The sequence below is a fragment of the Malaya genurostris genome, chromosome 2, assembly GCF_030247185.1.
Source record: "Malaya genurostris strain Urasoe2022 chromosome 2, Malgen_1.1, whole genome shotgun sequence".
NCBI classification, from domain to species: Eukaryota; Metazoa; Arthropoda; class Insecta; order Diptera; family Culicidae; genus Malaya; species Malaya genurostris.
In genome coordinates, this window is record NC_080571.1 from 108,847,645 (window position 1) to 108,873,849 (window position 26,205).

General features: G+C 35.4%; 1 protein-coding gene across 7 annotated transcripts in view; it reads right to left on the reverse strand.

The window, feature by feature from the left end:
• Positions 1–1,996: 1,996 nt before the first annotated feature.
• The window catches only part of LOC131428555 (regulating synaptic membrane exocytosis protein 2), a 146,688-nt gene continuing 122,479 nt past the window's right edge, over positions 1,997–26,205 (reverse strand). For 5 of the 7 annotated variants that reach the window (XM_058592595.1, XM_058592593.1, XM_058592599.1 and 2 more), the window contains 5 exons: positions 20,346–20,505; positions 11,860–12,046; positions 11,618–11,785; positions 11,348–11,550; positions 1,997–6,360 (listed from right to left, as the gene is read on the reverse strand). In XM_058592595.1, coding sequence (XP_058448578.1) covers positions 6,195–6,360; positions 11,348–11,550; positions 11,618–11,785; positions 11,860–12,046; positions 20,346–20,505 — 884 coding nt within the window. In that variant the 3' untranslated portion in view covers positions 1,997–6,194. Of the gene's footprint in view, positions 6,361–11,347; positions 11,551–11,617; positions 11,786–11,859; positions 12,047–20,345; positions 20,506–25,858; positions 26,010–26,205 lie in introns of all 7 variants that reach the window. The other 2 variants (XM_058592594.1, XM_058592597.1) reach the window with 2 other exon arrangements.

Here is a 26,205-nt window from a genome sequence, read left to right on the forward strand (position 1 = left end):
AACATTGAAATATTCAACACTCATCACCCTGTATTTTCATACCTGGGTGTTGAATGTCGATAAAATTAAATAGGATCATATGGAACTATAATATATAAGTTTGTTGGACCCTTTTCAGCTGTCTATGGGACTATATGATATAAGAATGGTACACGGGTAAAAATCCATTGCCGGTACCAAGATTAGAAATCATGAAATCATGAATCAGGTCTACCATGAATAATAAGTCATGATTTCATGAGTAAAATGATTGGTATCATGCACAATAACACATCTTTTATGAAATTTTTCATGATATCAATCATTTTGCTTAAGAAATTTCATGAGAAGGCATGGTTCATGATTTCAAGATTAAAAAATCCGAGTACCGCTAATAGATTTTTATCCGAGTAAAACTCGATCTCTTCCCTCTAACACATAACTTTTTGTTCCAATCCCTCATAGTCTCATTCAAAATATAAGACTAATTAATAAAATTTTTATTTATTTTCAATGCGAATTCAGAATTTTTTTCGATTAAAATATAATCACGCTTCTAAGAAATGAAAGATACTGAATGCGTGTCTAGGACTAGATAGATAAAGTAACAACATTATTAGTTAGATGTTTGTTTTTGCCTTTCTCATATGTGATATATGCAATCACTGTGAAAACCGACTTTTGAACCGAGGTCCGGAGGGCCGAATGTCATATACCATTCGACTCAGTTCGACGAACTGAGCAAATGTCTGTGTGTATGTATGTATGTGTGTATGTGACAAAAAATGTCACTCGATTTTCTCAGAGATGGCTGAACCGATTTTCACAAACTCAAATTCAAATGACAGGTCTTATGGTCCCATAGATCGCTATTGAATTTTTATCCCGATACGACTTCCTGTTCCGGGATTACAGGGTGATATTCACCTAAAAATGAAAATATATGTCATTCACTTTTCTCAGAGATAGCATGACCGATTTTCACAAACTTAGATTCAAACGAAAGGTCTTATAGTCCTATAGATCGCTATTGAATTTTATCTTTATCCGGCTTCCGGTTCCGGAACTACAAAGCAATATGTTCAAATCAATGAGAAAATGCGCATTCAACACTGTCATACAAAATGATGCAAAATCGGTGCGCATCGGTACGTGCTGGTACGTAAGAAGAAGAAAACGCACCCGCCTAGTACACAGCGTTCTTTGTTCAATTTTGTGTAGCGTGCATAGTTGCCACATTTAAATCTTTATTAACTTGACATAACTGATTACAAATTGAAAAAGTGAAGGTAGTTTATACCGAAGAAAGTTTTTGATTTTATTCAAGTTGCAAAAACAGGAACTTGACTAGGTGGATTAAAAAAGGTTTTATCTGTGGGCCTCTCCTGAAACGAAGTCCTGGGTACGGGATGGCAGTGGTTCCCAAACTTTTTCGGTCGATATCATAATTTCTACTGTCCATCAAGTGAAAAACTCTTCGAAGTTATTTCATCTTAATTGAATTAAATGTTCAAACCCGGATCTAGTATAATCTTCAATTTCTATTACATTCAGTTCGAAAATAAGTGGAAAAAACTCAATAAAATCTCATAAATCATTAACCAACAAGAACCAAATATAAATCGAAGATATAAATATAAATCTATTGATCCTAAGAATCCATCCGGGTTGGGACAAAAACGCATAACAAGTGGGTTGTCATGTGTTTAATTACCAACCCAGTCCAAAATTAATGAATTCATCCCATGTACTAAAACCATAAGTTTGAGTGATATTTGCTCTCTCTGTTCGATCCAGTGACTCTAAGGGAAAGATGAAAATAGATGCAGCAGTATCAATCAATTGTCAATTCTTAGAGCCGAAGCGAAAATATTTCATCACAACTTATTGATTGAAAGTCTAGTGAAGCGCAAAACATCATGACGACTTTATGAATGAGATAACTATTGGTACAAAAACCCTATAAACCGACTCTTCTTGGATATTTTCGGTTGCACTAGTAATTAAAATAAACATGTTTAATTTTTTTCAATTTTCACAGTTTTATTGTCGTTCTCGACATTTTCTTAGCCGAGAGGGGATACATTTTTAATATATATTTCAGTATATTTATATATGGTTTAATAATAATAGAAATTTAATTTACAATATTCTCTTGAATTCATTTTTTTCTGTTTCTGTTTGATGCTTCTCTCTCTGACTCTAATTTGATTTATCCTTAGTAGTCGCGCTATGTATCGCCTCTTCTGATCATTTCCGTATGTATATAAATTAACTCTAATAAATTAATATATTTTGGTTTGATGCCCCCCTTCTTACTTCTCTCTGGTTTACCATTGCGATTGAATAGTTGCTTACTAATACTTATCCCTTATAAAATAATTAAAACTTATCATTTTCAATTTATACAAATATTTTCATGGAGTTCCACCTGAACCAGCTCGCCGCCTTCTTTTCTGGTATCTTGTAATATTTGTTTATTTGTTTCCTAGCGACGTTTTTGAAGAACAGTGAAAATGTTTTACATTGAACAGCTTTTTCGGCTCATTCGGATGTAGGAATCTGATCTGGTTTTCCGATTACATGTGAATGGTCTGATTGGTAGTCATTCAAAAATATCTCTGTTATGAGGAATGGTAGTGGTAGTGTTCGATGATAGATATATAACAACTGTTTCGGAAAATTATTTCCTCGGGAGATATTTTCCTTGAAAGCATTTTTATTTCGTTATTCCAAGCTAAGTTGAAAATCATATCCTGTTCCAGGATAAAGAACTAAATTAGCTACACTCAATAGGCCATTTGTTGTATTTTGTTTTGTGTACTTTTTTATTATTCTAAATGCATTCTGCGTTTTTTTTTCGATACTTCTGCCTTGTTGGTTCCAAGCACACAATCCTCCGTATTTGTTATTCTAATGAAATCTTTGATCAAAATGAGTTTTAACAATGATAGAGTAAAATATGTATATCCAGGTGTACTTTGCAGCTTTCAGATGCTACTTAAGCACTTCGGAAAAACTATTTCGCATAGGGAACTGGATAGAAAATAGAGCCGATTTAGTATTATAACAATTTGCGAGAATCAATGGACGGATCAGAAATACGCACACAAATTTACTCATCTCCAATGGTTGAAAAATTACAATTTTACGAAAAGGTTCTTTGCATATTCCGTAACAAAAATAGCTCAATACCTTTTTTTTTTGAAAGCATATTTTCAACATGTGCAATCACCATTTGAAAAGCAGAAAGAGAAACTTCGTTGTTTTATATGTACGAGAAGCTTTAACAAAACTATGCATCTGACTTTAGATGAATTATTTCCATTCTTGAGACTTAAATCTATCGTTTGTCCAGTGTAACGGTGAAGACAAATGCCAAGCTTACTTACGCTTTAGAGTTTGATAAATTTTAACAATGATTATGCCCAGGAAAATTAATATGAAATACTCAAAATGCATACTAATCAAAATCAAATAGTTAAATGGTTAAGGTAATGGTAATACATAGTTGGTCTTTTCTTAGTTGATTGGTAAAGCGTTTATTGAAAAAAAAAAAACATTTCGCCTAATTACATTCAAATTAATTTATAGTGAGTCCGGGAAATGTTGACCAAATTTGTTGCAATGGTAGTAGGCGTCGATAGCGTTTTTGTTACAGCTTCTAAGTTTATTAGTCCTTATTTAATGGTTCACACTCTTTTGCGTCATCTGACTTCTTCAGATCGATGCTTTTGATTTGTTCACAGAGTCCACAATGTTAGTATAAAAATATTTGCTTAAATTTCCTCTCGCCTTCTCCTGAATCCCTCTCCTAGCTGTTGCGAAACTCTAGCGTCAATTCCCAAGAAGCGTTCATTCAAATCATACCTCTTCGTAACGTTTTTTTTTTAATGTAGCTATTTTTCAATTTATTCATGTCAATTAATTGTTAAAGTTTTCTTATATTAAAGATATGGTTTTGGCTTGTGGTTTGTTTAAAGATAAATATTTTACGTTAGGGTCTTTTTTTTCTTTTTGGGAAATGTCCTCTTGCTTTCTCATTCACGATTTGATGAAGTCCTGTTAGTATAATTAGTTTTACCTACATTTCATGGTACTTCTCAGCGATTTTGCCGTCGAGGTGTTCGATCTGGATTTACGTGTTTTTTTTTTTGTTTCGAGTTCTTTTGTTAATGCCTCGTTCTATTTACTTAGATAACTGCTACATTTCGATTGTTTGCTCTTTTTTAATCTTCCAATATGCTGATATCGATTTAGGAGTGAATCGCTCAAATTTAGAAAATTATTGAAATAGGCACTCTGATGCAGACAAGAAATGATTAACTCATTCTTGCAATAAATTGCCATGGATTTTAATCAAAGAGTGCGAAACATGTTGAAAATTTTAAAACTGCAAAAATAATTGATTATTTCAGTTTCTTCCTGCTTTTCCTTATGTCGTATTAAACTTTGATTGTTTTTCAATAAAAACATTTCAATAGTTTAGGGGACGAGTATAGCGTGATGGGATAGTAGACGCCTTTCACGCAACCCACCTGGTTCGAAGAGGTGAATGACCTCAAAAAAAATTTCAATAGTTTATATGAAATGCCAATGCTCTTGGATTGATAACCAGAAATATTTAATTAAATGACAATTACACAACTTTTGTTATTTGCATCTATAGTTTTCCAACCGAATGGATAAACTTGCCTACGAACTGTAGACAATTAATGCGTTCTACGTTGTAAGCAATTTTAAACACTGGAAATCCACTTGATTGCTTTACAAAAAAGTGTTTGCCCTAAAATTCTAAATAGAATACCTGTTAGAGGGGCTACAGTAAACATTTCAACGCGCTTATAGAAAGCTTATTGGTTCTGAAAATGAAAATATTCCAACCAGCTAACTTTTGAAACAAGTGAATAATACTTGAAGATAATCGATAACAACGTCAACCATTACCGAATCCATATCGCAAAATACAGACATCCAAACTAGAATAAACTTTCTTTGAAGAAACTGTGTAAAACATTCAAATGAATATTCGTTTTTGAACATGTGAACATCCATTGTACGCAAGCTCGAACACAAGTACCCACAAGTACTTGCTGGGCTGCTCGCAGCGCCTCCATGGTCGAATTGCTACTTGATGATGAGTTTTTAAAACGACAGTTCTGCTTTCTGCACACATAGAAAATGTAATAGGGATGTATGTTCTCTGTGGTTATACATCAAGTAATGTCCCGAAGACGAAAAAAGAGACGAAACACGTGATGATTGGCATAATCGCTCACTCGATCTATTCCAGATCATGCTGTAGAAGGGCGTAACGCGCGCGTATTTGTGTGTGTGTGGGTGTTAGTTTTGTGTCGTTTTTTTACTACACGATCCACGATATTTAGGTAGGAGTCTAAGGCAAAAATTATGTTGATTTATTTTTATTCTCCTCCATACTCAGTATTTGTTGTCATGTCTCTTTTTTGCTTCTCTTCTTTTGGTTTGGATCTTTGATAGGTTTAAGTGCTATGTACAATTTTTGTTTTGCTTTCTCGTTTAGCTGTTGTAATAGATGTACAAATTTACTTGTTTCATGAGTTGTTACTTGCTTTTGTTTTCGAAAAAAGTTTGGTTTTCATGTTCCATACCAGCTGTACACTAAGTGGCGGTCGCTTTTGTTTTGTTCCTAGTCTTATGAGAATAATGAGAAATAGGAAAGAGAAAATTACATGAAAATGCGTGATAATTTGGCGAAATTATTTTAGAGTAAACGTATTTGTTTGTATTATATTTTTTCTGATGGAACTTGAATAAAATGATTAGGAATGACGTATTTGTAGGAGCTTATGCACTCTCAATGTCAAGAGATTTGTTTCGATAAATTTAGTAATAATAATTAAACGTTCCTTGTTTCATAAATATAATGGAAGGCTTGATTATTTGTTTCATTTTTTTACAAAGTAGTTGTAACTTTCTTTGCCATGAATTTTCTGATGCTGCAAGTTGCCTTGGTTTATGAATTGTATCATTACTGTTTTATATATTAGTTTTAATAAATTCACAGATTTGAGTTTCATTTGTTTTTCCTTAGATGTACGTTGTTTTTTTTTTTTTTTGATAAATACGCGAATCAAAATCTGAAAATTGCTTCCGCTCTGCGTACTAGTGTGTATGTTTAAGTGATGATTTTTTTTTGGTTTTTGTCGTCCATCGCTGTTTTATAATAATATTGTTTATTCTAGTCTCCTATACTGGAACATGTTGTTACGATCGGTTGTTGGCTTTTTAGCACTAACTAACGCGGTTTGGATTGTACTTGAAACAAGGATACGGATCTTGTAAACCAGATGGTAGGTACGCCGATGAAACTTATTTTGAGGTTTATCGAGGTTTATATTACTGAAAATGGATTAGAGAAGGTAACAGTGGGATTGTTAGGTTTCAGTTAGTCGAACAACTCGCAGTGTAAAGGGAACCTGGCAATTATTTATCCTGATAAAATAGTTACGCAAACTTGAGAAATTTGTAAAGTTACCCAACTTAGTTCCTGGTATGCAATGCACTCTAAATTCTTGAATTTTAAGCTCCTGAATCAAATTAAATAATGATACAAGACTCCAATTTCTATAATTGAAACTGAAAGTGAATCGAAAATTTAAATACAATCATTTCGTTTTGCAGTTCATGAAATTTTGCGCATAGTTCACTGGAAATGGCTTCCGTTTTCTTGATCTCTTGGGGTTTCTTGATGACAAATATTAAAAAATAATGTGCGTTAATGTTACTAAGCAGCTATTGACCTCTCAACCACTAGTTATCAATCACCGTTAAAGTTTCATATGTTTATCATTACTCATATGTTTTCATTCTACTTAATCAAAGCTACTACATTAGAAACACAGCACTAGTCCGAAAGTTTGGATTGGAATAAACGAATGAATCAGGTAACATATAAAAATATTTGATAATATATTCAAACGTAGCAGTATTCTTTTAAATTTTAGTATGTGAAGTTCCAGAAAACCAAGTTATTTGATAAATTTCAAATGATTATAAACAAACTCCCCAGGAATACATTATTCTATGTTTCACAGAGGCTGCCGAGCCTATGAATATCATAAGCAAGGTAGATTAGATTGGGCCTATTTGTTAAAAAGAATTGTCAATCTTTATTGTTTGGCCGAAGTAAGTTGCCCTTATCTGACTTTAGTATTCCATAATAGCGATCGTTTCTGAATGTTGAGAGCAGGACAATGCAGTCTCTAATTGGTGATTTGTTACAGATGATTGGTGATGCGTAAATTCAGAAAGACCAATAACAATAGACAAAAATTGCCGATTTTTCATGTGTTTACCTTCAATCGCACTGACGAAACTACCCATGCAGCATCAATCATAATAACACATGAGTCAGCAGACAAAATTTGACAGCTCTATTAGTCAAACTCTAACCGTGATGGAAAAAACAGTGAAGCAACTCCGTTCAAAAGTGTGCGCGTTCAAAGAACGACACCTAATCGCGTCGAAAACGGACATCGTGCGGAACTTTATTAACGCTGGATACGCCCGTTCCTGCATTAAAAGATAGTCCGATTCCGGACAGAGGGCTACCCTGAGCGATAAAAAGCTTGTCATGGCGTCGAAGCGATCGTTGAAGGAGATGAAGCGGCTGAATATCGATGTGATACACCCGTAAACGGAGGTTTGTTTACGAACACTTTTTTTACGTTACCTCTTTTTACGTAACTCTTTTTACGAACCAAATCCCAAATAACGTAATCTTTTTTTACGAATCAAATCCCAAATAACGTAAACTTTTTCTACGAACCAACTTCGTAAAAAGAAGTTTTTGCATCCAATGAAAACAATTTCCGGTCCCATGGATATTTTCAGAACGGGATTGATGAGTAGATGACGGAAAACGATGTTTGAAGTGGTTCGAAAATCCAAGATGGCGACTTCCGGTTTGTCGATATTCCTTAAAAACCTTTACAATGTGGGTATTTTCGGTACGGGATTGATGAGTAGATGAAGGAAAACGATGTTTGAAGTGGTTCGGAAATCCAAGATTGCGTCTTCCGGTTTGACGATATTCCTTAAAAGTCTTTACAATGTGGGTATTTTCGGACCGGAATTGATGAGTAGATGACGGAAAACGATGTTTGAGGTGGTTCGGAAATCCAAGATGGCGTCTTCCGGTTTGACGATATTTCTTAAAAATCTCTACAATGTGGGTATTTTCGGACCGGAATTGATGAGTAGATGACGGAAAACGATGTTTGAGGTGGTTCGGAAATCCAAGATGGCGACTTCCTGTTTGACGATATTCCTTAAAAACCCTTACAATGAGGGTATTTTCGGACCGGAATTGATGAGTAGATGACGGAAAACGATGTTTGAAGTGGTTCGAAAATCCAAGATGGCGACTTCCGGTTTGTCGATATTCCTTAAAAACCTTTACAATGTGGGTATTTTCGGAACGGGATTGATGAGTAGATGACGGAAAACGATGTTTGAAGTGGTTCGGAAATCCAAGATTGCGTCTTCCGGTTTGAAGATATTCCTTAAAAGTCTTTACAATGTGGGTATTTTCGGACCGGAATTGATGAGTAGATGACGGAAAACGATGTTTGAGGTGGTTCGGAAATCCAAGATGGCGACTTCCTGTTTGACGATATTCCTTAAAAACCCTTACAATGAGGGTATTTTCGGACCGGAATTGATGAGTAGATGACGAAAAACGATGTTTGAGGTGGTTCGGAAATCCAAGATGGCGACTTCCGGTTTGACGATATTCCTTAAAAACCCTTACAATTTGGGTATTTTCGGAACGGGATTGATAAGTAGATGACGGAAAACGATGTTTGAAGTGATTAGTTACGGTCTTAAATTTCGACATTCTAAAAATTAATATTGAGTCGAAAAGGTTCCTTTATCAGGAAGAAGAGATTGACATAGTGAAGAGGTCACATCCGTTCCGAAAATGGCCATGTAATTGGGAGTTTCCACATTCATTACACAAAACTTTTTTTACGAACCAAATCCCAAATAACGTAAACTTTTTTTTACGAACTACCTCCATTTACGAACCCCCGTTTAGTTCGTAAATAGAGGTTTCGGTGTACTCAAGCTGACTAATCCACCCAACGTTCCACAGTGGCGTCCCATCAAGAATTTCTGGGCCAGCCTGAAGTGTAAGACCAACTTTAACAATTTTGTCGCGAGGAGAGGAGAAATTGATAAACGTTCCGGTTTCCCACCGGTTTAGGCCGCTCGCAAGAGCGTACAATTTTTTTGCAAGTTCCATGGGAAATTAATCTGTCTTAGCTTTTTCTATCACCATCCGAAAAAGGTTAATTTTCTAATGCAAACTTAGAATCCTCAGAAATAACAACAAGAAAAAGGTTCTAAGTACGACTGTACAATTTCATATGAATGATGTGATGCGAATGTGTCGAGACTTCTACTAAACAGTCTCCATCCATCAATCTAGTGTCTTTAAACTAAGCTAATTATAAGTATAAAACAACTTTGCAACTTATCTGATAATCATAGGAAATTTTATAGTTATCTAAAAGTGTTGCAATAATTTCTTGTTCGCTATTTTGCGGATCGTTATCCTCACTTTTCTGATGGTACGCATTTGGTTAAACCTGACTGCCACTTATGTCGACCTTACTCCTTGTACTGCTTAATCAGATTTCGCTTCTCTCTAGAAAAAGGAGTTGTTTCTAATATGTAACTTGTAACCATTTTTCCCATAAAACTTTGGTTTCGAGAGAAAATAATGAAAATGGCTTATTTTAGGAAATTTAATTGTTCAGCTCTGGGAATATTGGAACCTAAGAGTGTTGAAAATATTTCTTCGAATTGTTATTCAACTTTATCCTCAATCTACTGCTATTCATGCGCAACAATAAGAAAAGACGAAGCTTTAAATTTAGAAAATCAGTCAAAAAGAAGTGAAATGTGATGTTAACCCTCAAGTGCACAGAAGCAAAATTTAGCCTTAATTCATGCACTTAAGGGTTGACTATTTAGTGATGACTAGACGGAACCTTGCATCTAATAAAAAGCTTAAAAACTTCATTCTACCAACATTTTGATCAAGGAGCATGACACGATAGCTCTAAAGTTAGTTTTGACCCGGAAAACCTGCTTTATAGTAAAGCGGCTCACAGTGAAATGACCGCTCTACGTACTGAGTATTGCGTTGTGAGTGTTTGATTAATACAATTTCCTTATTTTTACTCTAACGTTATATTTTTATCACGTAACTAATTGCCAAGTACCCTTCGAATGAACATTCAGAACTACAAAGTAGAAGTCAAACTAATCTAAGCCTATTAAGCAGTAATGATCGATATGGTAAATGTCGGTAATAAAAAAAAAGGTTAACGAAAACTGCCAGAATTTAGGATACGCTATTGAGCAAGCACCTAGTGCCGAAGCATGAATCAAACAAAAATCGATTTATTCAGCATGCACGTAAAGATTTTAGTTTATACGATCCAGAAAAGTAAATTTCAATCGAATTTCAACTATTTGAGAGTAGATGAAGTATAGACACATGCATAAAGTTGTAACGTACCTATAGTCAACTAAAACACTTTTAGTTTTTTGCTTAATCTCATTGCATTTTGCTATTTATCAAGTCAGAATTAATTCAACGATCGAATCTTGATATTTGTTTGAGAATGAGAATCACACTATTGTAAAAGTGCTTTCAACATTGCTTCTATTAAACAGGGCAACTATTGGAAGATTAATACACAAACCAAGAGCAAACCTATTCCGGTGTAAGTGTTTGTTAGTACATGTTAGAAATAAGGAAACTAAGATAACCATAACTAAGAAGAACAATAAATAGAATGGAACATATTTGGTCATATCTAAACTATACTAAATCGTACTTGGAGGATTTTCGAAGTTGTTTTTAGAATTGGAACAAATGTAATCCAAATGTCATCGCATCTGCGAACAGAATGTAAGCGATGGACATTGGTAGAATCTATGAGACCTAAATCTGTGGCTTAGATTTGGGAGAAGTCTAACGTCTCATGTTCACAGTCGTAGAAAATGTAAATGTCCTGGAATAGTTTTAAATTCGTTCCACCAGAACACTGCTTTCGTTAGCAGTCTAATCTAAGAATTTACGTTTATCGGAAAAGGAAAAAAAACACACAAACTGCTGCTCTAGCTTCATCCAGCTATGGGTTTGTTCAGACAAAAAAAAACAACGACGGTGGCAGCTATTCTAGTTTGCTATTTTGAACACCTCACTCATAGTACGTAACTAAAGTGGCACAGTTCCAAACCAAACTCCAAAAGATAAAAACGATACCAAAAAGAGAAAAATAAACTTAGTGATGTCAATGAGTTTTACAGCTTAAGTGAATCGAGTGATGCAATTGAGGATCGCCTAGATAGACCCAAACTAGGTGGTCCACTGACCAGTGATGTGGTTCCGAACAGTTTGTACCATCCAATGACTATGTGTGATAGGTTTAGGTTGTCCAGCATTATTTGAGCTACACCCATGAACACTTTTTTGCCCTCCATCCGCCCGTAGTCACCCCATACCGTTACCTGGAAAAGTGAATACCAGATTAGTTTTCCTCTGAAAAAAAAAACATTAAAGTATAATAATAAATACTTGTAGTATGCAGCCAGCAAATGGTTCTCTAAACACTAATTGTTGTTGATATAATGGATCTAACGTTTTTCTAGCAGTCGTTGTTTTAGCTTTTTCTATACACTTTTTACCGGAAACTAAATACACTTTAACATAAGGCGCTGGAAGTACTTTTGAGCCAGGACGTGCCTGTAATGTGAAGAGAAAAATAAAACATTAGCACGAAAGTCTATGCGTGGGAAACGATGGAGCTATTGAGTTACCTGCAATCCTCTCGCTCTTATCACTTCAACTTCTAAGGAACCCTTTTGATAGCACATAGACAGTTGAATATCACCTAAGGCAGGAGCACCCAGTACCTGGCGTCCGACTAGTTGTCCTGGTCCCAAGCCCTCGATGAAGTCCGACAGAGGTCCCGTATCACCGGCCACCCGTAGCGATGGTGACCACCTTTATGTACAAGAAACATGCCCGATTAGTCAATACGAATCGTACAGGATGTAAGGATTAAGTGAAAGAAAAAAAACTCTTTACAATCAATGGTCAAAGCGGATCATGCATGGTGATATACATGTGGAAAACGTTTAAAAAAATAGTTGATTCAAGTTCTAGTACTACTACAAGTATTTTCTAAATACACAAATACAACATTTCGGTATTATTATCAAAATACATGACAATGCTTACTATGATTTCCTTTATTAAAAACTAACGTTTGTTTCAATCTCCTTCGTTCACTTTTAAGTGACTGACGATGAAACAATCGAGAGCTATATCTGTTTGGCTATTACTAACATACTATGAAATAAACTGCAAGAAAGTTGAAGTTTTCAACCATAGGAACATGATAAAGACTGTATTTGAAAAATATGGGACACACGAATTCATTTTCCACTCTTTGGTGGTTGAGTAAAACTTGTTGAAGTTTCGACTAAAACCAATCAACCAGTGTGATTTATGCATTGACGGAGTTCCATCACAATCCTTCAAGTAATTACAGTCATGCCATCGGAGAGAGCAAATGCCCCAAAACCTAGTGTACACGAATTTCGAATACCCCGAAACCTCAATTTACGAACTAAACGGGGTTTCGGAAAAAGAGGTAGTTCGCAAAAAAAATTTTGGGGTTTACTTCGTAAGTGAAAAGTAAGTGCAAAAAAAATTATGTTTGGGGTCGTTCCAAAATCCAAGATGGCGGCTTCCGGTTTCATGGTATTGCTTAAAATTCCTTACAATATGGATATTTTCGGGACGGGATTGATGATGATCAAACATCGTTTTCCGACATCTACTCATCAATCATGTTTTGAAAATACCCATTTGTAAGGGTTTTTAAGGAATATCAAGAAACCGGAAGTGTTGAATTTCAGAAGCACCTTAAACATCATTTTTAATCCCGTTCCGAAAATACCCATATTGTAAGGGTTTTCAAGGAATTACAAGAAACCAGAAGTCGTCATCTTAGATTTCCAAAGTGCATTAAACAAATGTTTCCATGGAATATAAATGAACCGGAAATCGTTTTCATTGTATGTCAAAACCTCTTTTTACGAAGCAGGTCCGTAAAAAAAGTTTACGTTATTTGGGATTTGGTTTGTAAAAAAAAGATTACGTTATTTGGGACTTACGTGAAGTTACGTAAAAAGAGGTAACGTAAAAAAAGTGTTCGTAAACGGCTGTTTGGGTGTATCGAATTGCGTCTCAAAGATGAATTTGAAAACTATTTGTAATTCGTAACTTAACTTAATCCGGTCTGACTCTTAAAGCATAAACTAGAACGTCAATTTACGCACAATCGTTTCGCGAAAATCAAATTTCGCGTTCGTTTTAGAATCCACAACAAGAATTAAAACCGCTTATATGTATTGTCCCAGGTTGGCGGTTCGATGCATAGGACGCTGGTCTTACAAGCCAGTTGTCGTATGTTCGAGCCCCGACCTGGAAGGATTCTAAGTCAGTCAGTAGGATCCATAGTACTAGCCATGCAATGATTCTGTACACTAAGAATCGGCTGCGAAGTCTGTTGAAACAGAAAGGCCAAATTCCACAAAAGGAATGTAATGCCAAGACTTTACTTTTCTATGTGTATTTTTCGATGCTGTGCTTTGCTGTAGAATACTGTTCTACTCAGTTATCTCAAAAATTAAATCATAAATCGCAATATTTAAAAAAAAAGTGCATAAAAAGTCGTGAAATTAAAGTATCACATCACCACACATTTGGACATCAGCGATAAGAATCGCAATACAACAGCTCCGGTTAAAGCCATGAGTATATTGAACATTTTACTGTATCAACCCAACCTTTTAATTTATATGGGGTAGATATAACGAGAATTTGTTATTTTGTCGTGAATACGACTTACTTTACTATGGAGCGCCTTTTCAAAATTAACCATATGGAAGAATGGGCAGAATTTAATCGTAAATATCTCGACTTGTATTAATGGCAGCAACATAATTCTTTCACTATTTAATCAAAAATATTATCAGGAATTTAGGATAATATTTTGAACAGTGTGAGATAACCACAAACAACTCAAAAATTAAGTTTTCGCAAAATTTGAAAACAACGCGGAAACCTCTTTGCTTTCGCTTGGGTTTTTCGCGCAAGGACGACGATTTAGAGGTAGTCAGGCACATATCTTCAACTGAACGTTACAAAAGGGGAACCATGGTCGAAAATCGATCATTTCTTCTTGTGCGTTGGATGGAAGCAGACGTCGGGGCGAGAAGACGCATTCAAACAGCGGCATCGGAGAGCGCTCCTTCTGCGTGGTTAAAAACGTCGAAGGCTCAGGTCGTAGTCCTCATTTACCTTCCGGTCGTCAAGGCGAGAAGACGCATTAAACCAGTTTCGCATTACTTGGCACGCTAGTTTCAACTCAAACAAGAGCGATTGCATCATGCAACAGAGTTTCTGGTAGTTTGCATTGGAGAGAAAGAAAACGAAAAACGAAAAGTGGACAACATTACATAAAATCAGCCGTTCTAATGGCTCTAAACTAAAGAATTATTAAGATTACTTCTTCACAAATCGAAGGTAAAAATGACCAGTTTAATATAAATACAAAATAATTTGATTTGCTTCGCGCACTTTTTCTCATCACAATTCACACAATCAATCAGCTATCAATTCGAATTCGAAAGTATATAGAAATCGTATCAGTTTTATTCGTATTCACGACATCCAGCTATGTCTCTGACATCACACACCCGTACTTTTTTATTTTGTTTTCAGTTCAACGTGTTATTTTTCGTTTGAAAAGTTCGTTGGATACCAACCAGAGCGATAGAAAAACACAGTGTCCAAAGACCATATCAGATAGATATACCGATAGCGAGTAACCAAACCAAGGTAAATCTGGATTGGCACAAACTCTACGTCACCAATGCAGAAGAATAATTCATAAGACCACTGGGATAAATAACAGAAGTCTAAGCTAGGCTCTAAAGATCCTCAGACTGTGGATATGGCAAGATGTTTCGGACCTTCGTCACCTCTGAGAAAACGTTGGATGTAATTTTTCGCTTCCTGCAATTCCGAAAGTCTTATGGAGTTCTTCGTTGTTCAAAATCAAATAGACAATGCTTAGGTAAGCGTGTAGACATCTGGATATGGTGAATAACTCGAATAATGTAACGAAGATGAAACATAACTACAACGAAGTACGAAATACGTTTTCTAAAAGTTTTATATATTGCAATCATTGGTGTGGGATTTTTTTCTACTACAGTCTATATGATAGTATGATTGAACGTTGATTTAAAGCCCATAATAATGTAATAATTCGACTTGAATTGGTCCTATAAAAATTGAAATACTGACCAAGAAACCTGAAGTACTAGAAGTGTAGATTACATTCATGGCTTCAATTCAGAAAAAAAATCAAATCTACTCGAAAGAACCTGTTGATCACTTTTGATTAGATTATACTCTAGCATGATATAATGGGATACCTCATTTCATTTGACAGAGTTTTAGTACTTGTCTTTAGTGTAACACCGAACAAACTCGCTCCAATTTAGGTTTAATCAAGGAATCCTTTTCTAAACTTTAACCGGTCCACCGTGGAAAACCGAAAAGACAATTAGTAACCATGTTTGACGATCCCCCATGGCTTATCCCTCTAGATGTGAGTGAACGATATTGTGTACTTGGGATACCAGAAAAGAGATCCAGACCCGCATCCACGCTGGAAATGGTGTTTACTTTAGACTACGGAAGACCCAACATCTGTCAATGTCATACGAGGCTGGTGATGTACAGAACACTGATTAGACCGGTTGTTTTCTACGGCTTCGAGTCTTAGGCGATGCGGCAGGATTACGACCAGGCTCTTGGAGTTTTTTTAACGAAGGGTGCTACGAACGGTCTACGGTGGATTACTGACACCTAACTGAGGCACATAAAGCATGAACTACACGCTTTTCTGGAATAACAGACTATCGATATTCAGGCGAAATTCGAAAGGCTCAATTGGGCTGAACACGTTGCACGAATCCACGAAGACTGTTCCGCCAGGCTGCTTTTTGACCGCGACCAACCGGATGGTGAATCAGGTAGATGAGAAGGCGGCCATACGGAAAATTCGCAACCAACTATATTCCAATTATTCTTGTAAAAGTCAGTTATTTTACGAATTACGTCCTCGTGCATCGAAAATTAATTCCATTGTTACAGAAAATCGAAAAGTAAATCAATTCACAATTTTTCTTGAACACTTAAATATGTCAAAAATTGTTTGACAAGAAGGTGCCACAGTTACGCACAACAGATGAAGAACAACTCATCATTACCATGATTAAATTACCATGATTAAATCCCATGCACGCAGTGACAATTTTGGGCTGGCATATACGAAAAAATTGCTGGAAAGAGATTTGCATCGAATGAAGAGATCATCACGTAGACTGAAGTGTTTTTTGATATGAAGAAATTATCGTGGTATAAAAGTGGTGTGGTATTGTCAAACGCCGTGGAACGAACCCTCTTCAAGTAATATACAGGGTTGGGCTCCTGACCTGTCCTTGTCCCTTGCCTGACACGCGTTGTTCTCCGGATACACTGGAAACAAGCTATTATAGGAAAATACACCTTTATTCTTCTACTTTCCGATACCGTGTTCGATTTCTTTTTCCCTTGTTTGGTTCCAGTGCAACCGGAGAACAAAAAGTGTCAGGTTCCTATGCGCAACCCTGCACAGTTCGAAAAAATCTTGTGATTTTACATCTTATATGATGCACATAAATGGAGCGTTGTATTACACACAAATTTTTTTTCAAAAAAGCAAAGCCTTGGTATTACATTCCTGTAGTGGAATTTGACCTTCTATTTCAACAGACTTCGCAGCCGATTCAGAGTGCACATAACCAGTGCATGGCTGGTGCTACGATTCTACTGACACTACGAATCCTTACAGGTCGGGGCTCGAATTTTTATTCAAGAACATGTAAAATTGTGTGATTTGAAAATTACATGGCTTGAGTTCGACCGAAATAAAAAAACAAAATATCGTTAGCAGCAGCGCGACTTGAACCGAAGAAATTTGATCAAAAGTACAACGGTTACTCGATTGAACCACAGAGCTCATATCTGTTCATTGAATAATTGATACATATAAATCCATACAGCGGCACTTGGTAGCCGAGTGCAAATTACACTCGGAGCGTGTAAAATTCTGTGCGAGTGGAATATTGCGTCATTTGAACAATTAGGTACACTCTTAAAAAATGTTGCATCTTCTTAGATGCACATAAAAGGAGCGTCGCGATTCACTTACATTCACAATACATAGCATGTAAAGATAAGTCATATCATTAACTTCACAGTAAATTTAACTGAAGTTTACATCGATACAGACGGAAAATTTACATTTACATGTTAGTATATGTAATATTGTGTCATCACCGAAGAAATTACGGCATACTTGAATTTACGTCAAGCGTAAATTTCATTTTTTCTAAGAGTGTAGTTATGAAGTGTATCGTTTGTAGAATTCTGTCACCAGTAAAAATAATAAATTTTCTCTGTGTGTATATTGAAAAATGAAGTCTAAATTTGGAAAAAAGTATCCTTTTGTGGAATCCGGCCTTCCTATTTCAATAGACTTCGTAACCGATTCATAGCGTACAGAATCATTGCATGGCTAATACTACGATGCTACTGACACTAAGAATTCTCCCAGGTCGGGGCTCGAGTATACGACAACTGGTTTTTAAGACCAACGCCCTATGCATTAAACCGGCAAACTGGGCCACGAGTAGCAAAAAAAACTTTGAACGCAGCACAGTTTTAATCCACTGCAGTAGACTCAAAAACGTACTATATTGTATAAAACGTGATCTGTTATAAAATGAATATGGTTGACAGATGAATAAAAAAACATAAAATACTATACTTTACTGTTCTGCGTGACATCGACGCTAATTGGTGAGCGCTCATTCGGAGCTTATATACCTGATAAACAGCTAAACAAACTTGTCGAAATTCATCTTTTCTTCGACTAAGGCAAGATTCAGGACATCAGGGGACCAACACAATTATCAAATACCGCAATTAAGTAAAGATAGTATCAAACAAATACCGGATTTAAGTGAAGAGTTCAAATTTGTAGCTAATTTTTAGCCGTTATTCAAAAATAGTTGTTTTCTCAATGCATGCATGTTTTAATTTTTCCACAATAGAGTCCGAAAAATGTCACTTCTGCAAAAAGAATTATATCGCTCAAAACTGAAAACAAATGAAAAGGAAAACGAAAGTATGAACAAGCTTTTATCGATGACTTAACATGTAAATTGTTCTCATAATTTGCAAGCGGAGCTGACATTAAATATATTCGTCTTTTTTACCAGTTTTGAGTAAATGAAAATGGCTTTTATCTGTTCTTTTTCTTAAAGAACGCATGCAAAACTTTCTCAACACTTATCGCAACTTGAAATCAGATTAGGTATCTCAAGTATCTGACTGAAACCGAGAACATCTATTTCTACAGAATCACTTCAGAATAGTACATGTTGATAAGCTTCCACCAAATAATAGCTCTTACCAAGCACATTATTAAACACATGCAATATGCTAAAATTTGAAACGAGGTTTACATTTCTGAAAAAGTTAAGTATAATAAGCAGGAAAATGAGTCTTCAATAAAAAAACGTGTAACATGTAGATTGTCAATTCCTTCGGAGAGTTTGTCTCAATTATTCTAATACGAAGTATCTAAATGAATTATATTTTCATTTGAGTTCGCTTATGGTACATGAAACTAGGAACAGTCGCAGTGCATAGTACAATATTTGAGTTGAGATTGACTTGGTACACACACACAGTCGGGAATTTGAAATTGTACTAATTATAATAAGAACGACGTATTCGACAATACTCATCAGTCTGGATTACAGGGAGAGATAGATTATCGGATTTCACTCGTTTACGTTTGACATATATGAGAATCTAGTGGTGAGTCGTGGAGCATGCAGTTGGAAAATCACACGAAAACAGCAGGAGATGATTCACTCAGTGGAAAAGCAGTTTTTTCACCCTAGTCTATTGTATTCTATATTGCAGTGCAAGTTGGAAGCCAAAGGTGCAAGATTGGTGTTTTTATACAAAGTGTGTTATAAATATTATTCAGTGTTAGCTTGGAATGCATGTATTCTAATTTTTAACGTAAGCCGATGGACGACTAGTGCAGTTCATTAAGCGATTATAGACTATATTGTGATTGATTATATGATTATTATATGACGTAGCTGTTAAACAAAAAAAAATGTAAACATTGCGGAGTTCATGTCATTTACACGTTAGAAACTTTTAAAAATTTATATGTGTGGAAGGCAAAATTGAAGTTATAGATTTAATCAGCAACAGACCTGGAACAACAAAAAGTTGTGATATTCGTTTTGAGCTGTACATGAACGATCCTAATTTCAGCTCTTTTCACTGTGCGGTTCATCAAACAAACCAGAAAAAGATTCAATGATATTGTTTGAATGATATCTGTAACCAGGTTACAGAGATTTTGAATGAGACTGAATTGGTATTTCCTGGCTGGACCGCGTTACCATGCAAAGTAGATCTAAATTATAGAATTGGTCGAGATAAATAATTTTTCCACATTGGAGAAAAGTGGAAAACGTGTATTCTATCATAATGATAAAACTATTAAGGTATGCGATGACTTGAACTGATTGAACGGAATATCTGAACATCGTACCTCGAATGTAAATAGAGTCTCTTCAATGAAAAAATGCACGGAAACTTTCAAAACGGAACAATCTGTTCTATTAGTAAGACTTGAAATTTGAACAAAAAGCAAGCAAATTCAAACCGACAACACAGCAAATATTTTGATCAAATTTGGCAAACACACAGCGGTCAAAGTCGAAACGAATTCCAGTGAATAATGTCGTAAACTACTCTGCTGATGCAACACTGTGAAGGATCCAATCACGAGAAAATGCAATAAGCAATATCCAGGTTCACAGTCAAGATTACGACAATATCCTGGAGAGTTCAATGGAAGCGAGCAGTACACACGGAGATTTGGCAATAGTTGCACTATCACGAAGTAAGTGTTGGAACAGAATAGCTAGAAGATTAAATATGCGAAAGGTGAGTCACATCACATCACAACACGTACAAATAGGGAAATATAGTATTATCATATCGAATATGGTGATGAACAGAGGAAACGATAAAAAGTAGAAGGTAACACTGATTTAGTACCGCGACGGAAGCGGGAACTTACGAGGAGCCCTCGGAGCTAGAGATTGAATGTAAACTTCCGGCACGATAGGCCGCCGACTGTGATGGAATCGGTGTCACCTCGACCGATCGTTGGATCGAGCCGGCTGAAGAGCGCTTGCGCTGCGATGTGGACGACGAGGATGATGGCGATATTCCTTGGTCTGTGAGTGATTAGGCGGTGTATTTACAGGTATTATATAGCTTGTATGGTTTAATTTATTTTTTGTTTTCCTATAAGTTTTTCCATTGCAGTTCATGTTTTAATATAGTGTTTTGTCTTAAACCCCGAAGCTTACACTTGTCAAACGATTTTTGAAACAATAAAAGTTAATTTTTTATAATAACATTTGGATTACATTTGGAGTAAACTCCAAAGCCCTAAATTTCCATAGCAGTAATTTACTAGATTCAAAAATTTTGGTAGTACTTTTCTATAAAAACACAATATATCCTGAAATATAACTTCTACTAACTGTTCGTAAATTGAAATTTGGTTTGCAACAAATCCCCGAATAAACCGGATAAATAATCTTCATTCGGCTCTTGCTTTACTTCGACATTATTATTATAATTGCGGATAAAGCAGAAAGACTTAGATACAAAAGTTCTGTATAGCATTTTCATTATGACCAAAGTGCAAATGACAGATTCTTTTTGCTTACTATCTCTTTCAATTATTACGGAATAGTCCTGTATTTTTCGATAATTTCTCAAGTGCGCATTAAAAGATTATTGTTTTAGTCATTATTCTCTGCAAGTAGTTAGATAGAAGAATTACTAAGAGTACCGTAATAATCGAACGAGCAAGTAAACAAAGAAATTCTGTCATTTGCACTTAGATGGTAATGAAAATTCTATACAAACATAAATTACGTTGTCAGTATGCTTCATTTCTAGTGCTAAATTTTAACGAAAACTAACTCTCTTATTGTGCCAGCTGGATAATAAAATAAAACAAAATGATCAGCACACAAGCTGGTTCTCACGAGATACTCAACCCAATTAGGAAACATTGTTCCTGTTCAGTACCCTCTCAGATTTTAATTAAACTTTCTGGACATGTAGACTTTGTAACAAAAAACCACTTTGCATACTTTGTTTTTTTTTTCTCTCCAAAATTGATTTAGACTGACTTTGAAAAGGGCCTAACATCTTTTACCATTTTTTTTTCAAACGATTAGATTCGAAAAATAACAAATTATACAAAAACGAGTTACACTAGTGATTTTCAGGCAAATTTCCAAATAATGAAAAAATCTTACGAAGTAAAAAATCGATTTCAAAAATTTAAAACCGATTTGCAAAAATACACCATTTTCCATTTTTATGAAATGTTGTCCCAAGATATGTAACTATCTTCCCTACCAACAGTTCATAGATAGCAAGGCGGTTTTTGTTAACAAACACTTTTCCTGTCCGAACTGAATTTTTGTCCAGTATCTTTAAATCGAAAACGGAAACTGAGAGCCACAGCCATCCATTCCAATAAAACTAATTTGTGAAGAGACTTCACAGAATACTCTAAAGCTAGTGTTATAAAACTAGTGATATTTGCAAAAAGTATCAGTCCTGGACCAGAAAAATGTTTCGTCAGAAGGAAATGTTTCCTTGAAAGTTCCCATTACAACTGCGCAACTTATCAAACATCACGATATATTTCACAGCAACAATATTTGGTGTGTGGAAATCGAATATGAAACTGCGAGAATGAACATATGGAACATAGAACAACCGGTTTGGAACGAAAGCCATTCAGGGCTGTGGAAAGAACATGAATCTCACAGAAATTGATTCGTTTTTGTTGTGAAATAAGTAAGAAAATTTTAACACAGATAAAATATGTTGTAAATATACATCTATTTGCTTGTACACATTTGGCGAAGGAAATTGAATATAAAGTTACGTCACTGATCTTTATTTTTCAATATAAATTAATCCATTCCAATTTAGCTTAAAATCGAGTATGGTTTTCAATCGAATTATCGATTCAACTTATGTCCGTTTCACAATACTAATGATTTACATGTCGTAAAAATTTCATTATTTTTTCTGTGTGAGTATGGTGTGTTATGAGCTACTGAAATTGAGTGAAATGAAATGAACTACCGTAGACGATTAAAAATGCAATAAACATCAGTTGAAACGAAAACTTGAATAAAACCCATCACTGATGAAAAACTTAATTGGAATGCATTGATTTCTGCGTTTTCAAGAAAATTGTTTAGTTTTGCCACTAAAGTTTATTGGAAAATGGAGAACTGTAAAATATTTTTATTTTCAATTTCTTGTTCATGGAATAAGCTGTAAATTTACAAAATATTTTTATCTGTGTTGCTGGTCCCATCCTATACAGAGCATAACCTTCAGACCATGAATATTCTGAACAGCAATTGATAAAGATGCATGGCTCGGGTATCCATACGTTGCCCGAATTTTGGATTTTCGTAATGAACCCGTTTTTCATCACCAATAAAAATCCGATGCAAAAAAAAACATTTGTTTTGTTCCATTCAAGCAGTTGTTCGAAAGTGAAGAAACGACGTTCGACATCCCTTTGCTTTAATTCTTACGGCATCCAATTGTCCACCATTCGGATCATTCCCATTGCTTTTAAACGGTGGCAAATGGTTGGCGGAATAACCCCAAATGATTTTTCAAATTGTTCTTGCGTTTGCAACGGATCTTGGTCGAGCAAGTCCTCAAATTCTTCATCCTGAAACTAGCGTTCAGGCTCATTCTTTGTCTTTGGACTGTTCAACTTGCTCGCCGGAAGCCATTTCACCAAAAGTTGTCTAGCCGAATGGATAATGGTTATTAGCCAATAACATAATTTCACCGAATTTATTAATCAACTGAATGTATTGTTGAACTGTTCAACTGGAACGCTCCCAAAACCATCTTCGAAAGTTTCTTTATTTAGTGTCCTGTAGTAAAATTTGCGTATGTATGAACCAAAAATATTTTTGGAAATAATAGTGACAATTGAAGCTTTTTAAAAGCAAACAATCAATTTTAGTCATACGATTTTCAGACAAGAAACTTTAAGATATTTCTTTCGATAAAGATTAAAATCACACAGGGCTTGTATCGTGAATCCTCGTAGACGTTACTGAATGAGAAACCTACATTAGAGAGAGACTGGTTTCACGAGAGTATACGCTACTAAGAAGACTAAGCTGCCTTGCTCTGTATAATGCCTGTGCTCTCAGTGTGCAGAAAGGCTTGAATACTAAACTATTCATATCAATGCAATCAATTGAATTATTCGCTCTTATTAGAGATGTGCGGGAATGAAGAGCTTTGCTTCATAATGTGCTACAAAATGCGAAGCAAGTCCATATAGCCTATGCTTACGGTAGTTTTCCAGTGTATGATTTTAGAAATTATTTTTGAACAAATCAAGATCAAATATGATTACATATCACATTTTCGAAAAATCCTTTGTACATCGAATTGCATATATTTTTGCATTTTAACCTGTTTTCGAAACGGTAAATTCAATTCACAGGAGTTTGCTCTTGCTTTAGTAACTTTGTGAATTTTGCACAACATTCGAATATGTGTGAATTGTACATCGAATGAAACTCTTCTGTTCATATTCATTGCTTTAATTTTCAAGTCCTCTAGGAATATGACTAGAAATCGATTGTAGCGCTGGAAACGGAATCCAGTTTGAAATCGCAACGAATTTTTCATCAAATTTAGGACGATTCAAGAACTGTCCGTAAAAGCGAAAGTGTATGGGGGCCTTCAAACCCAAACTCACTCCGTTACCGCAAAAATTTGCCTTTTTAGATGTTTCAAAGAAGACGCTTTATTGATTTGTAGCCAATAAAATCGATCAGCTTTCCAGGAAATCAGATTCAGATGATCTTAAATTGGAAAGTTGAAAAAAGAGCTTAATCTTCCTGAAAATAAACAAGGGTAAATGATGGTAAAACTCAGAAGGGTGAAAAGCATCGACTTACTTCTCATGCTACACTCGTCCCCTATCCAGTAATTAAGTGAGTTGAGCTTTATGGTCAAGTATAGTATAAAATATATTTATATGACAACTCATTTTAGATCTTCCAATATTACTTAGAAATTATTTAATCATAAGCGCTTAAAATGCACGTATTTGTTTAAGAACAACTATAGAAATTATTAGGGGAGACAGAGGCTAGACCGGACACGTAGTCGAACCGGGCAGTCTTATAAACCTGCTATTATTTCGATTCATGGTTGAAGATGACTAAGGTAAAAAAACAGTTTTGATCGATGTTTTTTTCAATTTCTAAAAAGTGTCCGATTTAGCCCCGGTCTCCCCTATATTATGAAAACTCCTCCGGAATTTTTTTCTGGGTACGCGCCTACTCCTTATGATTACTTTTCTAAATTAATAATATTCTACTTTGTCTAAATCATCTTTCATTGCAGAGCAATCGGAGTTTACCCATATTTGTATAGGAATTTGTACTACCCGAGGCATACATCGGCCATGCAATCCTCCATAACAGTGTATCAACGCCAAAAGTTTTTTTTTTTGTTTTAACAATACAGTTCTCCGGGACTTATTCAAGTACAAAACCTAGCTAGCTCGTTTTACCTGTTAGCGTAATTGAAAAAAAAAATTACACTGAATTCAATTCCGAAACAATTCTAACAAAATACTCTATATGAAGCGGTAACCTTGAAGATGATACTAGAGTGTGCGTTAAGGGGTAGGTAATGGAGAAAATCACCATTGCTTTATTTCAACATTGACTGTTTACCTAAGATGGTAAGTAGAACTTTAAGCCGTACAAAATAACTTTCGAAGTTGTACAGGTTAAACGAGCTAGCTTCACGAGGTTCGTTTAAAAAAAATTCAATAAAAAAGTTGAACACCTGATAAAATTAGTGGAATTTTCAAAACAATACAATAACATTAAAAAATATGTATTTACCATTATGCTAAACAGTTATTTTGCACACGATGCATTTGCAGCTACAATCAATTCGGGTAAGCTTCTGATAGTTTTACATCGTTACGGTGTGCCATAACTGCATGAATCAATTATGAATATTACATCTATGTATGAAATATGCGAGTCTATCTCAATCAATCACAAAACCATTCGCATCTATGAAGCACTTTATGCTACTATTATAAAATACGTATACGAAATATTTGGTTCAAATTTCTATTTCTCCCCGTAAAACCTCACCGGATAAATTACTATTTTTGTCAGCATCATATGCTGGCTTTCAGGTTTTATAGGCCGACGAAAAGCGACAAGAATGAAACGGAAACGTGAAAAATTGATCGATAAAATGTGAAATTGCAAGGATAACCAAAAAGGCGAACAGATGAAACTCTACTTGACCAACTACAGCAACAATACAAGATGAAGGCTCCAACACAAAAAAAAAACAAACTATTGCTAGTGTACACTGAGCGATTGTGATACTAGTAGTAAGGAGTTAAACAGAGCGAACTTAACGCCGGTGGAAAAAATGATAACTAAGAAATGGATAGTATTTGAAGCGAACCTGTCGCCGTCTGCGCTTCCTTCACCATCGCTAGACGCAGAAGAACCACGCGATAGACCTCCTCGAACTTCCCCAGGTATCACCTCTTCGCTTCGGTTGACGGTGAAGGAGTTTTTGCCACGCTTACCAAACCCCATTCGACGTTTGCGACCTTTTTCATATGTTGGATGAAAATGATTATCAAAATATTGTCAGTTCAAAAATGTTCGTGATGAGATTCTTGAACATCGATGCGACACATGAAGCTACACTCTTGTCTGGTTTACTAATATATACAGTTTACACAATTCACCGTCGTATAACCCAATTCCTTTTTGTTTTTTTTTGTTTTTCTGGTTAACGTGTAT